The 21,586-nt window shown below is 38.5% G+C and overlaps 2 protein-coding genes across 2 annotated transcripts in view; one reads left to right on the top strand and one right to left on the bottom strand.

The window, feature by feature from the left end:
* Positions 1-14,392, bottom strand: part of tesk2 (testis associated actin remodelling kinase 2) — a 30,228-nt gene extending 15,836 nt beyond the window's left edge. The window contains exons 1-4 of the mRNA XM_059344796.1: positions 13,983-14,392; positions 10,296-10,716; positions 9,026-9,145; positions 3,506-3,631 (exon numbers count right to left, since the gene is read on the bottom strand). Of these exons, the coding sequence (XP_059200779.1) occupies positions 3,506-3,631; positions 9,026-9,145; positions 10,296-10,418 (369 nt within the window). The 5' untranslated portion in view covers positions 10,419-10,716; positions 13,983-14,392. The remainder of the gene's footprint in view (positions 1-3,505; positions 3,632-9,025; positions 9,146-10,295; positions 10,717-13,982) is intronic.
* A 1,956-nt stretch (positions 14,393-16,348) lies between these two features.
* LOC131980686 (zinc finger protein 583) lies at positions 16,349-19,856 on the top strand. Its single transcript, XM_059344976.1, has 2 exons — positions 16,349-16,844; positions 18,711-19,856. The coding sequence occupies exons 1-2, from the start codon at positions 16,538-16,540 to the stop codon at positions 19,622-19,624; spliced, it is 1,221 nt and encodes a 406-aa protein (XP_059200959.1). The 5' UTR covers positions 16,349-16,537; the 3' UTR covers positions 19,625-19,856.
* The last annotated feature ends 1,730 nt before the right edge of the window (positions 19,857-21,586 follow it).

A 21,586-nucleotide genomic window follows, 5' to 3' on the forward strand; every position in this document is an offset into this window, starting at 1 on the left:
TTCAGATAATATGAGGACATTTCTTAGAATTCGATAGGAATGAATGAGTATAATAAGTAATGAGACTGACACACAATTACTCATATTCATAGTAAAAAAAAGTTTAGGGAAAACCCAGGACATAACAGTTTTAGTTTCTCTTAGTTCCACAGATAGTATAAAATAATTGGACTTAGCCTCTGTGATGTCACCCATTGGTTTGTTTACTACTGTTTTGAAGCCTTAGGTTTGGCATTTTGGCAGCTAACATCGTGATACTTGGAGCCAGAAACGGCCATATTTGGATGGGAGGGTAGATCTGACTGAGAACCCAAGGACACTATGCATGGCTGCCCATACCTGCACCTGCCTTCATAATATGAGGTAAACCAAAAACTAATTTCACAGCCAGCACTCTAAATTTACAGTGCCATGGATATGCATTGACAGATCCTGTGGTAGTGACTTGTCAATCACAAGGTAGTTATGCCCTGGAGCATATGTATTATGCATATCCTGCTTATCAAACAGGATATGCTTTGGGCCATTGTATGGTTTCACTAGTGATTGAGAACATAAACTCAATATGAGAATGTTTAATGAAGTAATAAATCAAGTGACAAGTCGGATCATTTTCTCATAGACTTCAATACAACAGGGCTTCTTTTTGCAGCCAGTGGAGTAGTCCCCTACTGGTTGTTAGAAAGAATGCAGGTTCAAAGCACTTTTGAATTAGTGTCACTTTTCATACCCCGAGGCTACGTCCACTTCTTTCATACAGTTTATGCTTAGTTCAAGTACTTGCTTTACAGGGTCATATAAATGCAAATAATGTAGAACTACCTAAACTCTCTTACATGACCTTCTCTGCTGCGAGTAAACAGAGAAGGCGGGAAAAATAGTCAAGAAAAGATTAAAATTCCAGAGGACAAGACCAGACAAGTGATTACTGTGAGACTGTCTGTTAACAGAGGGATAATAACAGCTCAGTTGCTTCACCTGCATTCCATCCATTTCTCTCTCTGCCGGGCCTATCAATTTCTACATTCTTAATAAACTAGAAGAATCTTCCACACTGCTTTTTCACTTGTGTATGTGTGTTTCTCCACCACTTTGACACACAGGATGCCACTATAGTTAAGCCTTCTTTTAGCTTCATTCCAAAGCATATTTTGCGTCTTTTTAAGCCCAAGAGGTTGAAAAGTATCCTTAACCCAAAAAAGGACCATGCACCCATTCAACTAAAGCAAAAACAATGTGTGTGCTGAGCAACATATGATCCAACTTTGTTCATGCGCAGCGCTGAAGGCCTTGTAATTCTGAAAGCAATGAAAAGGTCAACTTTGTGGGTCCTTGTTGGGCTTTAGCTAACAATGCCCCCCTCAGTGTGTGCTTGTTAACGCACAGACACACTCATACAATCCACAAGGCTCAACAAAGATGGCATTGTAAAAGATACTGCATGTGTGTATGCACAAGTACACACACACACACACACACACACACACACACACACACACAGATGCATGTATGTGCACGTTCAAAAACACACACTCAGAATCCACCCAGAGGAAGAATTTGAACTTGACAGAAAGAGTTTATTTAATAAAAAAAAAAAAAAGAACAACAATGCTATTCTGGGTTTTTGTTGTCATTTGAATACTCATGCCTATAAAGTTTTATTTAGTCCACCACAGACTTTTCCTTTTCCTGTCATAAAAGGCAAGGCAAGGCACGTTTGTTTGTATAGCACCTCTTAAATACAGAGGCAGTTTAAAGTTGTTGCATAAGGAAAATAAGTGCATTATACCAACATTTAACAACACAGTAAATAAAAAAGATCAATAAATAAAAATAGACATACATACAATAAGTTTCCCTTAATTCAAAAAAGTACATAAAAGACATAGGAGAAACTGAATTGAAGTAACGCCACAGGAGAAAAGGGGAATTTTTCACTTAGATTTTAAAGTGACTTAAGTGCAGGTGCCTTTAAGATCATCAGGAAGTTGTTTTTTATCCGTGTGCAGCGTCGCAGCTAAAAGCAGCTTCACTGTGTTTGGTTCTGACTCAACACATTACACTGTGACTGCTTGATAAAGATTGAAGGCACATACTGGGTTTATGTTTCTTAAACATATCAGAAATGTTTTATAGTTTCAAGGCTGTTAACTGATTTCTGCACTTTAAAGTGCAGCATTTCACTTTAATAAGCTCAAATTGTCTTTGTGGTTTAAAAAAAAGAAGAAAAAGAGAAGTTATAAACTGGTGGGAAAGTAATTTTGAATTCACACCAGACAATTTCAACACAAGAGTTCAAAGGAGACCAAAAAGGTTCTTAAAATCCAATGACTTAACATGTTACTGCTGTCAAAAGGCTTTTACATGTTATAATGCATTCGGGGGAAAAACACTGTTTTGATTGCATTTAAAGCTTGCAAGGTCAGAAGATGAATTACTTAATGCGTGTGATGACATAATTAAGTTTTGTTTACGTTATATAATGCTTTCAGCTTGCCAAAAATTGAATAAATCCTTATTGTTACATTCCTCAACTTGTTTAAGGTTTCATATATGACTCACAAAAATATGTTGTTTATAAAAACTTTTTGAAGGTTTCTGTACAAGTCACAGTGGTACAATAAAATGTTGCTTCAGGACCACAGAGTCATATGTAAGGCGATTACACAGCATCATGCTTTTCCCATTTATTCAGGCCAATCATTGACTGGAAATATCTAAAAAAAAAAAAAATAACCTGATTGCTCATAGCTGTGTCCTGTTCCCTTGTGACAGAAAGGGTCCTCCTCACTTTTTGCCTCCAGGCAGCTGCTGCAGCTCTAACAGGAGCTGGCAGTTTAGAAAATCCATTGTTTAATAGGCTCTATGTTTGACACAGTTTCGAGCCAACCCCAAAGGAAACAGGTCACAACCACAGACTCATGAGCCAGTGAGAGAAGCAAAAGGCAGATGTAGAGGCAGACAGAAATATTATATATATATATATATATAATAACTAAAAGTGGCACATGGTCAAAGAAATGACTAATATGATGTGTTAGGTCATTTTTGTGAAAATTATGAGGATTTACTTTCTATTTATTATTAGTAGCTATTGAGTGACTAAACTCTTAAGCCTTAAAATAAGCCTACTGTGAATTTATCAAAGCAAGCTCATTCAAAATTATTACCGGCTTCTTATTGTTGAATCTGTTACAATGAATTGATACATAACAGGTCATTTGGATAAGACCTTTCAACATGCTAAAAGAAAATCACTACCAATAATCAGTTTCTTACACCATCACGTTTTATATAGCACCAGACGTAATGTAAAAATGCAATAATCCAAGTAGAACAAGTTGAAAATAATCAGATTATTTTAGCTTGCTTTGTTTTAGAAGCTACATTAATATGGCTTTTAGGCGGGTTACTGATGGTTCTTTCCCATTGAACAGGCTAAATCCAGCTGAAAACTTTCAGTGACCCCTTTGGTTATAAAAAAGTTAGTCAATTATTAGATTACCAACCTGAGTATGTGTTGATGGCAAAGCCGGTTCATTAGTTGGACCTCTCTCAACATGTTGGCTCTGTTGCTGCTGAGCTTGTTCATCTTCAGAGCCATAACTTGATCTGAAGCTCGATGGCGTACCTGTAAAACAGTCAAATGATGCCACATGTCAACATGCAGTCAAGTACAACTAAACAAAGCCTTTATCCTAATAACTGCACTACTTTAACTATAGTCTGTTTGCTGGTATTGTATAAAACTTGAAATCAGTGTATCATTTTCAATAATTTTCAGCTTGGGTCACTACGGGCAAGTCTTGAAAAGCTTGAAACACTGTGAGCAAGAAAACAAAGGAAGCAGAAAAGGAAGGCAGCTCATAAAGGAGAACTGAAATGAGGTCAGCCACTGTTTACCAGCCATGACAAAGTAGATGTGTCAATCAAGGGCTGCACAATCAATTTTGTATTATTGTGCACTGGGATTCTAGTTTCCATCTAATTGTTAGATGGTGGTAGCACCACTACCCAACCATCCATCCATCCAGCCATGGCTGGCTGGCTGGCTGGCTGGCTGGAGCTTTATCTCTCTTGGATGGAAAGCAAGCAAATACTATAGACAGGGCATGAAGAAAACACCGAAGCCCTTGCTGCTGAAGCTTAAAACAGTACACATGTGGCTACAGCAAAATAAGTAAAATAGCTATGTTTCTTGTGTTAAAATAACTGAATTATAATTGTGATCACAATTTAGTGCAAAACATTTAAAAAACATTCCTGGCATGTTCATTACATTCCTCTTGAGTAAGACAAACCAGTGTTATGTGTTCAAGAGCAAATTCAGAATTTTAATTTGGAGTAGTTCCAAACAAAATGACATTTGCTTCTCAAAAATGAATGCAGTCCATTAAACAGAGTGCAAAGCCTGAAAGAGCACTTAACACATTTAATCTCTATAATGAAGCACTTTTTTGGGGGTATAAATGTTGGCTATTATTAAAGACAGGTACCATGTTGCATGTCTATTTATTGCCCCTATCACTTCACAGCCTTTTAAATTGTGAAGACTTGAGTCTTCACACTGCAGGTTTCACAGACACCACGACTAAGTCAATTTAATACCAAGAATTTCACTTCTTCTGAATACACTCATATGCATAGAAATAGGAAATATCGACCTGCAAACCACAGAAGCCAGCACATCACATGACTGAGCTGCTGCACACATTTGCTCACTCACTTCCTGGCAGCTGAAACACAATTAGATCATGATGCAGGTTTTCATACAGTAGGTTGATAATGCTGAATCTATACCGATGTGTCTGTAGGTAGAGAGCCATCAGCACAAAGAGAGCTCCATATTGCAGGAAAGCTTTTGCAAGTCTCATACACACATACAAAACAGAGCTGCTTACTGTCACATAAATATGGCAGCTACAGCTGGGTGATATGTCCAACATCTTCTATCCCAATACAGTTAATTTATATAATATTATATAAATAACAGCCCCTCTATAGTTCTTAATGCAAGGATCAAAACATAAAGTGTCATCATAATTAGGTAAATATTGTTATAATACAGGCTGGTTACTGGTTTTTCAACCCTGCGATAGAAACAATAAAGAAAAATATATACGATAGACATCTTACATTGTTTTGATGATTATATATATATATATATATATACATATATTATATTGCCTGGCCCTAATGACAGCTACAGTCACACTTATGCTACTGCATTTCTGACATAATGCATCAACACTTCCAGTCCAGACATGATATTTAAAATGGGACGTGTAAAGCAATATTCAATTCTGAATCAAAGATCTGATTGAAAGAAGCTTTACATTTTTAATTATCGAATCAAAAGAGAGATTGAGATCAAAAGGGATTGGCAATAGTTGACCTAATGGCCTTAGTTGGTACGTTCCAGAAAAATATTATAGTTATATCACACTTGAAATAGCCTATATTTTTAAAGAAAAACTAAAAATGTGAATGAAAGTTGTCAAAGCATAAAACCAAACTATTGATCTTTACAAATCAAACCAGTCTAACACTGGCTTATCTTACACTTAATCATCGATTTGGAGAATCGTGACACCCCTGAGTAAATTACGTGATTTATTATTATTCCCCTTAACAAAAAAAGCTGTAAAACAATTTGGAGAGCCCCCTCATTTTTCTTGTTATCATTACAGGGAGCTCTCCTTTAGAAGACAGCAGTTTGTGCAAGAAAAATCCGTAAGGTTTATATCTATGGAAATATGTTACCAGAGAAACTGTAAGTGATATTCACTACAACAGTGGGTGCTTTATATCATCTTCTAACAATGGGTGTCTTCCATCATCATGACCATGGTACACTGGTGACACAATGGATGGGCAGTATTGCTTTACAGCAGGAAAAGGAATTGACAGATGGAACAAAGTCTATATGGATTATATAGGACGCATTACCAATGAAAGTCAATGAACTGATGCTATACTGTCCTTTCAGTATTTGGAGACATCTCTGCAAAGTTGTAGACATTCTCTGTATATACTAGTAGAAAAGAGCAGAACAGATCACAGATTACAGGAGTTTTCTGTGTAGGCTTCTCTCTCTCTCCGTCTCATACATACAGACACAAAAATCGCTCTGTTCAAGTTCAAAGGAAGGGGCCTGGCTATAAGAGCCGACAGTCTCCACCACAGGACAGCAGAAACAACAGATGGCCACTCCTCTGAAGGCCTCCTCCCCCACATCCGTCTATCCTCCTCCGACCCCCCACTTCTCACTCTTCACATCCCCCCATCTGCATGTATTCCTGATCGCCCTCTTTCTCCTCCTCGCTGTGGCCTCCAACAAACCGTCATCCCTAATCCTCATCTTCCCCAGTAGTAAACCCCAAGTTCTGCTTTTTCTCAACTCTTCCCCAAGCTCACTTCTCTGATGTCTACTCTTTTCAACAGTGCCCATTTTTGTAAAATAAACTCCTTGTGTCCTTGTCCTCCAAACCCTTTTTCCCTTTTCTCCTCCTCTCCCTAACCCAAGCATTAGAAGACCTCTAAATCACCTTCTTATCCAGAACTATTCTCCATAAACTCCTTCATCAACCCCCATTTTTCATCCCCTTCAATAGTCCTGCCACCCTGGGCTCTCCAACATCAGAAGCTTTTTTCCCTCCAGTTACTCCTCCTTTTAGCCTCAACCTCTGTCACCATTAATTTCACCGCCTTTTTGTTCCCGTCTCTGTCTGTCATCCTCCTTGACTTTAAGCTTTTCATCATTCTGCTCCATTTCCTCTTCTCTCTCTGTTTACCTATGCATTCCTCTCTCTCACAGAAAAAGTATTAACAGATATTTCCATTACTCAACTAGAGGCTAAGGTGGTATTTATAATAAATTGCACAGGAAGCAGGGTCCTCGAAATTGTGTTGTTTCGCTTCATTATGTGGGTTTTGAAGTTTAAATCTGTTTAAACCGTAAGCATGTTTACTGGCAATTCCATAAATAAATTGTATTTAATAACCACAGGGTAAAGCCTATTTTTGTAAATCCTTAAGTGGGAAATAAAGTGTCTGGGACCGAGTCACACGACACTATTCCATTCATGCTTGTGCACAGGACAGGCAAAAGGTGGTGGAGGTATAAAAAGAAATGCAGTGGGAGTTAGAGGGACAGTAAATCCTGCAAATGTTAACATTCTGAAGGACCACTTATGGGAGGTGCGTCTTTCTTTAGGTGATCAAATTAAGACTGCCAAGGTGAGGAAGACAGTGAGCTCAGAGGCAGTATATTTTTAGGTTCATAAAATGTAACCCAATTAACGAATATTAAGGCGAGTAAAGACATTCCTGTAATGTTACCTCACAATGTTTCAATGCTTATCTGAATTGTCCCTGCTTGCTTCTGGCAGAGCTCTGTGCTGCTGCAGTACGGAGCGGACACTTTCCAATTATAAATATAGCTGAAACATCTGAAGTATTGATAACATACCTAGTATTTCAATTGATCATAGTCTTATAGTGTTTTATATATAATCTATGGCGAGATGGGTCAGAATGTAATTGCTGTGACTGATACTGATAGAATTTGAGTGACTAGGCTTCACCCAAGCACCAACACAATACTAAAGTAAAAAAGTAAAAGTAAAGTAAAGTAAAAAACTAAAGTAAAAAAAAAAACAGTTTTCAAACACAGCAGCACAATAGCGAAGTGACTGCTGTTTTAAACGGCAGTGCTTTTTCACTCACTATATGCTGTAAATGTGGATATCATTAATTGAAACTGCTGGCTGCAGTTTATTTGTGCCAGTCTGGAGTTCACACATTGCATTGCTGTGCGTTATGAATAAGCTTCACTGTTTAGATCACCCACACTGGGGTTTTTTTGACAGCTGGCATACACAGACTGTCTGTGACTTTATGCACAACACTCAAATATCACCAATAACCAACAGCCACCATCATCAACAGATCAATCACTCAAGGTGTAGCATGAAAGAGAGACACAATGGAAACTGAATTTTAAACCAGTTCATCAATCAAATAAAGAACATATTGAAATCCCATTGAGTGAAGTGACAAGAAAAATTGAAATCCTTCTAAATTAAAAAAACAATCTGATACAAGAAATTATGTGAAATGAAACTGAGCCTGGATTAATGTCATCCAAACCTTGAGGGCCATTATTTTAATTAATCAGATTATTTGCCGTCATGAAAAAGAGAACTGAACCCTGCCCCCCTACTTGTTAATTTAATTCCGAGAGTTAACCCTTCACAAAACAAGTCACTATTGCATTAACACAGTGGTGTGCATCCAGAGTCACAACAAACCAACTTAAAATCAAATGTTATCAGCCTATCGAGGCCATGATTGTTTATTTTAGTGCAACTCAACTAGTTCTTTCACGCTGCTTATCTACACCAAACTGAGTAGTGACAAAATTTCACACAGTCAGGTGGCCTTGTTAATACAACAGACAAGACGGAATAAAGGAACTATAATGTATCTGCTGATGGTCGTTTAAAAAGAGGCTTTACTTAACCTTACCAACCAGACTAATAAAGTCAAATATGCTTGTGTGGCTCCCATTCACATGCCTGGAGGGGGAGGAAACAAATAAACAGGTGATGTCCTTGAAGTGATTGCTGTCTAACTTGACCTAAAACTGTCTGGAAAAGATGAGCAAGTGAAGACCAAGATAGATCAGAATCAGTCAAGAGATCAGACAAGATCAAATGGAAAATTACTTGAGGTATAACAGTTTCAAGACCTTTAAATGTCATTTTCTTGTTAGGGCCATGCACAGCAAGTTCCCTTTTTTTCTCTGACTATTAATCCTCACCATTGCACAAAAGGCACTAGCATGACTTCTGTCACGTAGCAGGGAGAAATAAATCAGTCCTGAGGTCAAATGTGTATGAGTGTTCTGAGAGACAGTCTGGCCTATTATAGACCACCCTGGATGGATGGATATAGTGAAGCAGGACTAGAAAATGAGATCTAACAAAAAACAAAGGGATTTAAGGAGGAAGAAGTCACCCACCTTGAAGACTTCAGAGAAGTATCCAGAACCAATCCACTCACAGGTGAAGTCATCGAGGCGTGTAAGACAGGAGAAGGCACTGATCAGGGCTCTGTAGGATGATGGCCACACCCTGCCCACCTGGAGAAGACAAGAAAAAGACTGGTATCAACAGGTTAGGATGAAGTGTTATCTGATGATGCCATAGGACTGCTGCAACAACTCCCTTGCACACAAAACTGAGCTAGAGATAGATGGATAATGTTGCCTTAGAGTGGGACAAGAACTCGAAGACTAGAAATGAGATATAAAGGCTCAATGCACAACCGTCCTGACAGACAGAAAGAAGCACACAGTTAAACCCCTTCCAAGAACATCAATTCTTTAAATACTAAAACAGATTATAAGCTTTATTTTCTTCAAACAACTATAACACACTACTCAGCAATAAAACCAGTTAATCCTTACCTATGGAGTTCATAAGCAAGAAGGCACTGCTGCATTTGGTTTTATGCATTTTGTATTATGGGTTTATGATTTTCTCCTCATTTTTATAATGTCTATGTATTCATAGATTTTATCTCTTTGGGATGTGCAGTTTAGTTAATTATTACTGTGTATTTGGTGTACCACTGTACTATTTGTTGGATAGGTATTGTTTTAAGGTGATTGCAGCTGTGTGTGTTCAGCCAAAATCTCCCCATGGGGGCAATAAAATCTTATGAACTCAATCAATCAACAGCGTTAGCATTTATTGGATGATTACAGTTTATGAGCATTGTTCATTAATGAAATAATTTGCATACATAATAGTTTAAGACAGGTATTAGTAAAAAGGGGAATTGGTTAATGGACAGACATGTTTTTGGTCAGTTTGTTTCATAATTATTTCTTGCACATAACTGTCACAATGCTGCTATGGTATTTGGTATCGAAAGTCAAACATGTTAAAAAAGAATTCATCAGAACAATATTAATCCTTAAACCTCACACAATGTACGACTGATTTCATCTCCTGACTGTGAACAACAACTGGCCCAGACTTGAACTGACTCAGTCCAAATCATTATTATAATAGGCCCATTAGACATGATTATTTTGTGTTTGTATCAGAAATCTACACCAGAGTTTTCCCTACCATTATAAGGCTCAAGTACGGCACCCAAGCAATCAAGATAGTGAAAATAATATAATGATAAATACTTCAAACTTCCTGCACAGGAACCCGGTATACTGTAATGTATGTTTTTTTGTGTGAAATGCATCCAACACATAAAAATAAAGAACTGACCTGTGAAGGTGGACCCATGCCCATCTCGCAGACCCCTACCCCTCCGTTACCATCTTTGTCCTCGTTGATTCGTTCGGGTCGTGTAGGGAACCCAGCAATGGAGTTGCGTTTATTCCGGTCCATGGTGATGTGAAAGATGGTGATACCAGTGAGGGTAATATGGGCCTTTTTCTGTAATGTACCCACATGACAAGAGGACTAGATGGTTTTAATAACGCCGAGGGTTCCACGGCGGCGCGGAATTTACTCAGTTTGTGTCCTGGGAAAAAATCGGTCACACACATAGACTTCAGTTTAAAGTTTTGTTCAGGGCACCCCTGATGACACACACTGGCTAGATCCAAGATGTTGGAACTGGGGACTCCACCAGGATGAGAGGGTTTTCACATGTTTGACAGATGTATGGTGAGCCGTTGAAGACCTAGAGAAAGTAAAGAGGAAAAATAGGTTGAATACTGTGGTTTTGGAGATGTTTTGATAAAAAATTTCCTACCCACTACATATCGCGATACATGAACTTGCAAATTGGCCCACACAACAAACCTGATACCAGTGCATTTTAAAAAAATATATATATTATAAATGTTTCAAAAGCCTGTATAATACTACACTGATGACACCCATTAGCTACTTCAAGCCTAAAATTTGGAAGAAGCAATAGTTTTTATAGAGCTAGTGAATGAAGTAGCCTGAAGTCACTACACATGCTCCGTACTGATCAGGCAGGATGTATGGAGCAGGTAGTGAGTGCCACTTTTTTTTGTTTTTGTACCATGGAATCAGATTGGTCCATAGATTCACATATTTGCAGATACCCGATCCAGCATTTTAGGCTGTATCAAAGGCATGTCCAGTAATGGTAATGGTATCAGAGCTCTATATGGTTTAATTCAACAAAAGCTGCCGAACTACTCTTTCTAAAGTATTTTTGCTATTTATTATCAGTTGTAGCTGCAGACCGGGCCATGTCTTACGATGGACGAGACAAGCCACTATTGCTCAACAAGCCCAAATGTAATGGCTGTAATAGGGGCCGATTGTCCAATTATGGGAGATTAGCCAAGGAATAGTTCAGGTCCTGGACCTTTCTGCCATCCAAAACAAAATCAGCAGGGTACAAAGGGTAACAGGAAAGGAAGTCTGTGGCTGAAGGTCTTTACACTCCTAAACAATGTGGCTTTCATATCTAACTTTCAAGAAAACTTTACTCCAGAGAAATATCTCTTTGGTTGATAAGATATGTTCAGTTTGGTTATGAATATTTTTATTAAATACTTTAAAAGAAAAGTAGAGCAAAGCTCAACTTTGTTGAAGAACACTGGATGTGCACATAACTTGTTTATTTTCAAGCAAAAATGTTCCTAAGTTCCCACCTCTTTTCTGCTTTTTATCTGCTCCTATTTACATTATTGTAAATTGACTATCTTTGTGTTTTGAACTGTCGGTTGGACAAAACAATCCCTCTAAAGATGTCACCTTGGGATTTAGGAAATTGGGAAGACACACAAGATACACAAAAGCGGCAGCCCTATTCTTCACATCCACTTCAGTTGCATTAAAGATGGCTGACAAAGATTTTCACCAAGGTGGAAATTTAATTTTAAGTGCTTTTAAAATGTAATGACAAAAACTAAACAATGACTAACTATTTCTTTATAGTTTAATTATTAATTTAAGTACTTGTATTTCACAATGAGCTCATGCATGCCATAAAAAAAGTTATAGAGTGCACATCATCGTTAAATACTACAAAGCTCGCCAAATTTACAGTGTTTGTACATAGGGCATAACCGGAATAGTTCAGTAAAACGTCTTACAGTAAATGGGGAGGAGCAGTGGTAAATTTATAAGCAATATACTGAACTGACCTACATTAAACCAAAGCAGAAATTCAAAAGTCAATCTTGGGCCAAGAAGAGATCTCATAAGATCAGATACTAAAAACAGCATTGAGATGACACAGCCAGATTCTGCCTTGCTCCGTTAGCATTACATCACAGACACTAGACCCACTGGACAACTTCTGACATCATTCTCTGTCCCAGCCACATCCTTAAAAGGCTTTTCATCCTCCACTTTCCTTTTTCTCTCCAATGGCACCTCATTTTCTGCCTTGTTGAAATGGTACGGCAGAAATAAATGTGTCAGTGCCAAGAAAAATGCAAGCTACAAGTACCAGTTCCAAAGCTATCTTTCTCATGTCAGGAGCTTTCCCGATCCAAGAGCGAGCGCAGTGACACACATTTCATCCATGTCGATGTATCTGTGTAGACAAGACTAGGTCAGCAAGTAACATATAAATTCACCCTTCAGTCAAAGCAGCTAGCAGCGACAGAAAAGAGCTTCTGTACCCACACACCCACATTATTAGTCAAGCCTGCCAATTCTGACTAAATACAAACTTCCTACACTTACTAGAATTTTAGTCATGCAAATGATGCAAACAAATAATAATGACAAATTCGACAAGATACTGTGGGTGGGTCAAAATCTGTCTTAATTTTCCCAGCTTGAAGCAGTATAATGACCACCAGGATGGATTTTTACACCCACTTCTGCTGTAAACATGTTGAAAAAAGACGAGACATCATCTAGCCCCAAATTCAGAGAAGACTAGCCACATACTATAAAACAACTTGATGGCATTAAAAAATAAGTCACATCACCCTGTATTCTTAAGCAACATGATAAGCCTCAATAAACTGTGATGCAGGAACTCTTCTTGATGCAAGAGATTAGGAAAAAATAGGCAAGTCACCAGTGTTCATTACTATATTTGTTTCTAAACTATACCCTGTTGCCTACATATCCAAAGGACATGCATTTAAGACACCACAGCAAAGGCATGTTACATGGAAAAGGGCGGAATTATAAAGCTGGTCTTTTTTTTGGTCTGTAAAATGTGGTTTGTTTCTACTCCAAAACAGATGGGACATCTCTGAAGCAGCCTCAGGCCAAATGTTTTAACAGTAGTTTGGGGGACTGAACACCATCCAGCTGTGTCCCAGTGGATTACAGACCAATAGAAAATGTCAGCAATAAATCAAAACTTAAGTGATGTTATAATGAAAGGTTGCAGCAAGGGTAGCGTGTCTTTAAAGGGTAAGAGGTATTAAATAGGCGTGAGTGAATGTGTGTGAGATAGTTATTTGTTGATAGATGTTCACATACCTGCATCACAAAGGAAGGAAAAACTAATCATAATGATTTCAACATGAGAATATTAGGTCCTTTCAGTAAACTATTCATCAAAAAACTCTCAAAACAAGTGCCTGTGCTTTGGTATTCAGAAATAGATAGTTGTGTAATTTCTGGTCACTAAAATAGCAATCTTTGTCAAGTATTTGAGCAAGGTCACATTCAACAAAAGTGAATAGAAGCCTCTTATCTGAGCACAATCTATTGTGCTGAACTGCAAAGATATATGAGCCGCTGCATACCTGTCATTCTTCAAGGGTTTAAAGTAATGAACAAGTCCATGGGGCAGGAAAGAAAATTGCCCATTATATGGATACCATAGACACTTAATGAGTCAATGCTGCAAAGACAGCTTGATACAACATGTCATATCAAGTATAAACGGTTAGATGAAGCTAACGTGTTAGTGAACATTGGACAAAAAATGTAAACAAAACAAACCATCAACAGTTTTACATTGTACTTCTTGTTTAAGTTGAGCTGACTTACCTGATATTATTTCAAAGAGATGTTGACAAGAACATTTTAAGCTGGGAGCCATGCCTTCCCCGGGTAGCATTTATCGAAATCGACAAGCGAAACCCCCGAAACAGCAAAGTTGGTAACGCAGCTGCTCTGAGACTAGCTGGATAGTTTGTCAACAAAACTCGGGCTAAGCGAAGAGCTAACAAACATTAGCCTGAGACCCACCAACACACACAACACAGGAAGTTTTTTTGGTCGCAGACGGTTTAAAAGTCCATATTTCCAAAGGCTACAGGCTCAAAGGGAACTCCAAGTCTGCTTCTGTCGTGCTGGTTACCACAAAAGAGCAAAGTACGATGTTTGTTGTACCGCCTGGGATAATATTTCAGGCGATTGTTGCTGTTTGACAGCTCCGTCGTCTCTTCGCTCTCACCCGAGTAACTCCCACTGGGCCCGCCCACATTTGATTGGCAGGTAAATTGACCAATCAATGGCCATGCATATACGTGCACGTGTGCGCGCGTGTTATTTCTCAAACGGTCGAATTAAAAAATAATTCTAATTTGAAAATAAAACTTAAATACGACATTTTAAAAAAGATCTATGGTGGTCTCTGTTCGAATGTTAATTTTATAAAGAGGATTCAAGGAAGCAAAGAGTAAAGTCATTCATTTTAATCGTAAATTAGTTTACAAGTTTATTTGTATATCACTTCTATACAAATGCTGTTCAAAGTTATTTACAAAGATAAACACAACTCAGGGGAAATAATGAGAAGAGCCGGAAGCAGTCCAAAAAATAGAGACACTAAATCAATATAATAATAATAATAATAATAATAATAATAATAATAATAAGATGTAAATAAATTACTTCATGAGGAGTGCTAAACTTCACAGTAAGGTAAAACACTGAATGTAGCCTGTTTAAATGACTCAAATTATTACTTCTTGAGGCAAAAGTAGTCAGTTTTATTTAACACATTTAAAAGTGGCCTTAGTCACAACTTCTTTTGCTGGATTCATTCTTTATCTTATCAAGCTGTTTGATGTGAAACTATTTGGAAAAACTGAAGGCATATCATTTTTGTTTGCCTTTTTTTATTTACCTTTTTCAGTGGTCATATTACTTTAAGTGATGGCCACAGATTAAAAGTGTTGCAGCTTTTAGGAATTAATAAAATACACTTGGGAAACTTTTTGGCCAACAAATAAGTTATAGGCATGTGTAAGGGCCAAATCGATCTAATTTGGATAAAACTTCTCTGACAAGGGCAGGTGCTTTGACCTCAGCTTTTATGCTGAAATGGAAATAGAGCATCATCTAGTGGACAACATTGGGCAGCACTGCTAAACACTTCAAGCTCAAAGAGCAGAAATATATTGCCACCCACGAGTTGCTTAAACATGTGTTAGTTTGTTGCATGTTTGGTGATAACTTTGTGGGGAAAGGGTGCTCTTTGTTTGGAGCATCTGCAATTTTGCAAAGGTGTTGGTGCAGGATTCAAGCTTTGATAAAGGTGTCATCAAAAGCACTCTATAAATGTATCCTGTCAGAACAGGATCAGACTATTAAGCATCACATGGCAAATATCAACACTGAATGAGGTCAAGTTATGTTTGTTTTTATCTGCTGCATCGCTTCCAAAATATGAAGGCTCATTTCTCATGTGTATGTGTATGTGTTCAAATAATAATACATTTAATTTATATAGCGCTTTTCTAGACACTCAAAGACACTTAACAGGCAGATGCTTAACAGGAATGGAAATAGCAGTTCAACTAAATGATAATAGGGTTTCAGATGAATTGCATGTCCTTTATAAGTGGCTGGAGTTTGATCAGTTATAATAATAATAATAACAACAACAGTGTTATTGTTTTTTTATATACAATTTATTTATATAGCACCTTTCAAATCAACTAAAAAAGTGCTCAAGCAGAAAAATATTTCATTATTTCAGGACACCAATAAAATAAAGTAAGACAATAATAACAAAACAAGTTCAATATATATATTATATATATATATATATATATATATATATATATATATATATATATATATATATATATATATAGTCTTAGTTAATGGATATATAGTCTTAGTTAATGGAGAGTAAAGAGGTATGTATGAATAATTTATTAACAAGTAATTAACATTTACGTAAACTATGGAATATTTAAACATATTTTAGGCTATTTTATTTATATAGGCAATTGTCAAACATCCATCTTTTTACGACAATTTTTGCTTAAAATTATGCAACATTATAGTTTGTTATACCCCATTTATTAATTGTTATCGTCCTAAAAACGCGAAATAGGGCGGAGGGGTTCTGGTCCTGCTGATTAATTTTGTCCTTCCATTAGCACTGTACATCCTCTGTCACGTGACCAGCAGAGTTTCCTGTTACTATTGTATTACACTTCCATGTTTTTCCCCTCAAACAGCAACCGTAATGTAAACTACACAACGGGCTAATTAGTCTCTGTCGTGTGATTTGTCGCACATAGAAAGTTAGTTTAACTTCGTGTCAGGTCGCTATCTCGCTGGCGGAGGTGCTGATCGGGGCCAACATGGCCAACTGTGTGGCTTTCCAGAGCAAGTTAACCTCGATCATGGAGATGCTAGCTAAAGCTGCCGTGGTGGAAATCAGCAAACTGTGGGAGGACGGCTTCGCCCTCGTTCAGGTCGAGCTCCGCCGGAGGGAGAGCGAGATTGAAGCCCTGAACAGAAAGTTAATGTTGATGGAAAACGAGCGGTTAACCGTCCTGACTCAGGCTCAGACTACAAATCTGTCTTCATCATCATCATCATCATCATCCTCATCATCTTCCCCCAAGAGAGAGCAGCAGAACAAGCTGCTGCCGCCCACCGGTGATGGTAAGGATGACCACTGAGTAAAACAATACACAATACTGTTTTAAATTTAATCACAGCAGGTACAACAATACACACAAACAGTGTTTACATGGTGGAAGGAGTATTCAAATTTTTTTGGCTAGTAAGAGTAGTAATACTACAATGTAAAAATATTCTTTTTACAAGTAAAAGTCCTACATTGATCATTGTACTTGCTCTACTCACTGTGTCCTTGCATTTCACTTCTATGGAAACGGCACAATCATGGCTAGAATAAGTTATAATGACATACATCATAAAAAAGAAAAAAATGCAAGTTGAATTTCTAAGATATTTTTCTTTAATTGGAATAAAATGGAATGTATATGTAGCCACTTAAAAAAAAAAATCAATATCAGTATAATTGTACACTAAATTTAGAATATTTTCACCACTTTACCTTGTCTAAGACGCCCCTGTTTAAGCCTCCATTGACAACAACAGTTATTTTACCTTGCAGAACACAGGAGTTGCTGGTCTCCTTCTGCCTCAATCAGTTAGATAGTTTGTTTAGGTGTGTGAATTCTGGTGTTTTAAAGGGTTCGGTTTCTCCAAAGTCACACAATAACACAAACAAATTAAACAATACAATACAACAATACAAAGTGGTAGACTAGTAAGTCCTGTGTTTTGCGAAGTAAAATGACTCGATTTGTAAATGGAATCTGGTGACGAGCATAGAGCAGCTTCAGTTCTCCCTGCATAAACCTTAAACAGGGCTGTCTGACGGAAAGGAAAGCAGTGAAAATATTCTTGATAGATAGATAGATACTTTATTGTCCTTTTCAGGAAATTTGTTTTCCCAGCCTGTACATGTACTTCGAACATATATACACACATAGACACAGGATACATAAAGACACCACGACACAAGAAAAATATACACTTAATCCACCACATTTATCCCATTTAACCCTCCAGCATAGCGCCCCCTCCGGTGGTTACCGGGGTGCTTTGTTTAAAGCTGATACAGCAGAAGGTACAAAACTTCTGCTGTCGCGAGCGCGTTTACAAGCCAGGGTCCTGTATCTGCGGCCAGGTGGTAACAGCACAAATGATGAGTTGAGGGGTGGCTGGGATCGTGTGCTATGCTAAGAGCTCTGCGTGCGATGGCTGTGTTGTTGAGTTCAGAGAGGTTGGGGTTAGGGAGAGCAAAGATTTTGGAGGTGTGATGTGTAATGCGTGCTAGTGTGTTCCTATTTGAGGTGGTTAACATGTTAAAGAAGCAGGTTGAACAGTAGAGAATGGTGGGTTGAACTATGCTTTTGTAAAGTAATAACAGAAGTTGGGGGGCTACAGAGAGTGCTTTGAGTTTGCGGATGGCAGAGAGTCTTTGTTGGCAGCGTTTGTGTGTGTCTGTGGTGTGATGATCAAAGTTCAGTTTATTGTCCAGGATGAGTCCGAGGTATTTGATGGACTCCACGATTTCCACAGATTTACCGTTAATCACAGTGGGCTGAGCTGTGGGTGCTGGAGGTGTTTATGATTAGTTCTTTTGTTTTCTTGACATTAAGTTCTTGGTAATTATTTATGCACCATTGTGAGGAGTGGGAGATGGAGTCCCAATAGCTTAGAGCAGAGTTATTGTCTTTAAGGAGTGCAAGTATGGCAGTGTCGTCTGAGTATTTGATATATGTAGTGACAAGTGAGGGACTGGTGCAGTTGTTGCTTCAGTACCAGTACTTATACCTGCTTCTCTACCATCTACTATAGGTAATACACCAACTATGGATAAGTACCTCATGAAATCCCACTTCAAATAATCCAAACTATCCATTTAAAGCACCTATATACTTCCAACTGGTTTTCAATGCATGTATTAAAAACACACCTGCTTTGTCGTTTCAGGGCCGATTATAGATTCAGTCCAGACGTTGTCTTGTGATCAGAGCATCAGAGAGAGGGCAGACACCTCAGCGAATCTCATAACACCACCACCACCATCACAGACAGAAGAGAAACAATCAGAGCAACTCAAGTCTGACGTCTGTGAAAGTGACAGCAGAGATGATGACGAAGATTTAATAGTCAAGCTAGAGGACGAGGACGACGTCCAGATCGTGGAGCAGATAGAGGACTCGGATCACAGTGTTAACGACGGTGCGGGTCACCATGAGATGGAAGTGAGCCTCCCGTCTGCCGACGTTGTGGAAGAACAAGAGAGCCAGCACTGGTCGTCAGTTTCAGTGGGAGACAGCGACACAGCTGATGACTCGGACTGCTTCTTTGAACCGAAGCAGCTTGCACAAAATCTGGACTCAGAAATCCTGCTTATTCAGAACGCTTTAGACATTTTTGATAACTCAGCAGAGACAGCATACTCTGACAGGTTTCTGAGGGATAATGGACCAAGTGCATCAAGTAAATCAAGGGCTCCTGTGACTTTTAACCAAGCTCAGCCAAGTCAGCCCGTAGACGCAGTGAATCACCCAGAGAGAGGAGTTTCCATCCGATTCCTCTCGGAGAAACAAGCTCAAACTAAAAACATGTCGGCTTTTAACCCGGACAGCAGATTCTTTCTTTTAAACGACCCAGAGCTGCATAAAACCATAGCAAGTCGCCGCATAAAGGAGAAATGGTTCATCTGCCCATTCTGCGGCAAAAGCTTTGATCGCGTCAGCCACCTGGAGATTCACCAGAGGATCCACACGGGAGAGAAACCGTACACATGCGATACATGTGGCAAGTGTTTTTCTCAGAGGAGCAACCTTCGCACTCACCAACGGACTCACAAAGAGGCTATATCCCAAAATGCAGTTTGAAGAGTGAGAAAAGTTAGAAATATCTGTGTGGCTTTTATGTCTAGAATAACTAACAAATTCTCTTTGTATTTTAATATTACTTCAAAGTAATGTAGCTGACTGATTTTACTGTGCACTTCTTTCTTTTTTTTAAAGAAGTTATAACTTTGACATAGCTTGGATTGTGAGAACTAATTTTGGTACTTATGTACTGTTTGTAAACGCAGCCAGTTGAAGAGCTTTATTAAAACGTGTGAGGACATCCAGCTCCAGTGGCGGACTTGAATCTGGACTTGGGCTATCATCCATTATCAGGCTCACATTGAAAATCCATCAAATAGAGCAGCCAAGATCTGTATCTAAATCCAAAAACATCCAGGAGAAATTGGTCATATATCATATATCTGAGGACACACTAAAGATTTTTTGCCAGATTTTACCCACGATCCCCAGCTGCACCAGTTGGGGACAGTCGGCTAGTTGGCCCAAAAATCTCTTAGTGTGTTAGGGGAACAGACCAGAACTCAGTGACAGTCAATCAAACATGTTTGAAGTTTTTTAACCAAATCTGGACACAATCAGGTAGTGTTAACTGATTACCCCAACTGCAAACAGGTGCTGCCAACAGCTAATGAAAAAGAGAGGGTGGGACACAAGAAATAGCGCCAGAAGACGACAGGAAGTAGCGGGAAAACCTGTTTTTACGCCAGCAACAGCAAGCCGATTGTTGTCCATGTTGTAAACTTCTTCCTCCAGCTGTTATGTTTGTTTACTCTTTAAACTGTCGCCCTGCAAGAGTTTGATGCGTTCATTTGGCTTTAATCGGTCTGACAAATCCTGTAGTCTGGGTTCCCTCATCAGGTGCAGTTGTTAAGTGTGTGATACCCAATCTTTCAGTCGTCACACAAAAATCTGCTGAAACCGGTCATGCAGTGTGTACTAAATCTTTTCGAAATCTGTAAAGACTGGAAAAGGTGTGTAGTGTGTCCCCAGCTTAGGGCAAACAAAGACAGGAAAGGAAGCACTGATTTCTAGTTTTAAGTTGGAATTCAACCTTGCATTATAGCCGCTATTGGGATGTTTACAGGTCAGTAAAGTTGGATCAGAAAGTTACTAATCAGAAAATCCCAGTAGGATTCTCTCAGCATCACAGTAGAACAATATCACCTAAAAAATCAGACCAATCAGTGTTCTTTAAGGGGCTACTGGCAGCTATGAACAAGGTTTAGAGGTGTGTGTGTGTGTGTGTGTGTGTGTGTGTGTGTGTGTGTGTGTGTGTGTGTGTGTGTGTGTGTGTGTGTGTGTGTGTGTGTGTGTGTGTGTGTGTGTGTGTGTGTGTGTGTGTGTGTGTGTGTGTGTGTGTGTGTGTGTGTGTGTTTTAAAACAACAGCAGCTCCTTAAGAGGTTAACTTAGATGCTGCAATAGCATCAGTTTTTACAATTCTTAAAAGAAGAGCAAAAAAAATGGAACTGAAGGCTTTTGTTTTCACTCCTCTCCTGACTGGTTTCAGCAGTCCGTGGTAAACTGTGATAGACGGTTCATCAATTCACCTGCCAAGCATTTTGTGAAAGTGCCTGTCTGTTTCATACATCAGGTTAAGGTGTAGTAGTTCGAGGAGGAGTGGAGTAGCAGCATCTTAAATAAATATATTGACATTCTGGTAATGCACATATGTTTTCTTGAAGAGGTTGAGCAGAGAAGAATGATACCATTTTGTTCAGATGCAGGAGAGGTATTAATCTTCACATCTAATCTCGCCATGAAAGTGAATAAGCATATTTACTTATTAACTTTAACATGTTATTTTCCCAAATAAAGCTTCTGTTTAATAGGGTTTTTTCTACTTGTATCCCCATATTTAATAATCTAATGAGGATGTACCCGTCAGAGCAAGACTAAACCAGGAAATCTAATTCAAGTGTAACACTAATGCTATGATACTGCAGCAGCTGTGATCAACGATGCCCTTTATCCTCATGTGT

Source organism: Centropristis striata, chromosome 11 (assembly GCF_030273125.1).
Source record: "Centropristis striata isolate RG_2023a ecotype Rhode Island chromosome 11, C.striata_1.0, whole genome shotgun sequence".
NCBI lineage: Eukaryota > Metazoa > Chordata > Actinopteri > Perciformes > Serranidae > Centropristis > Centropristis striata.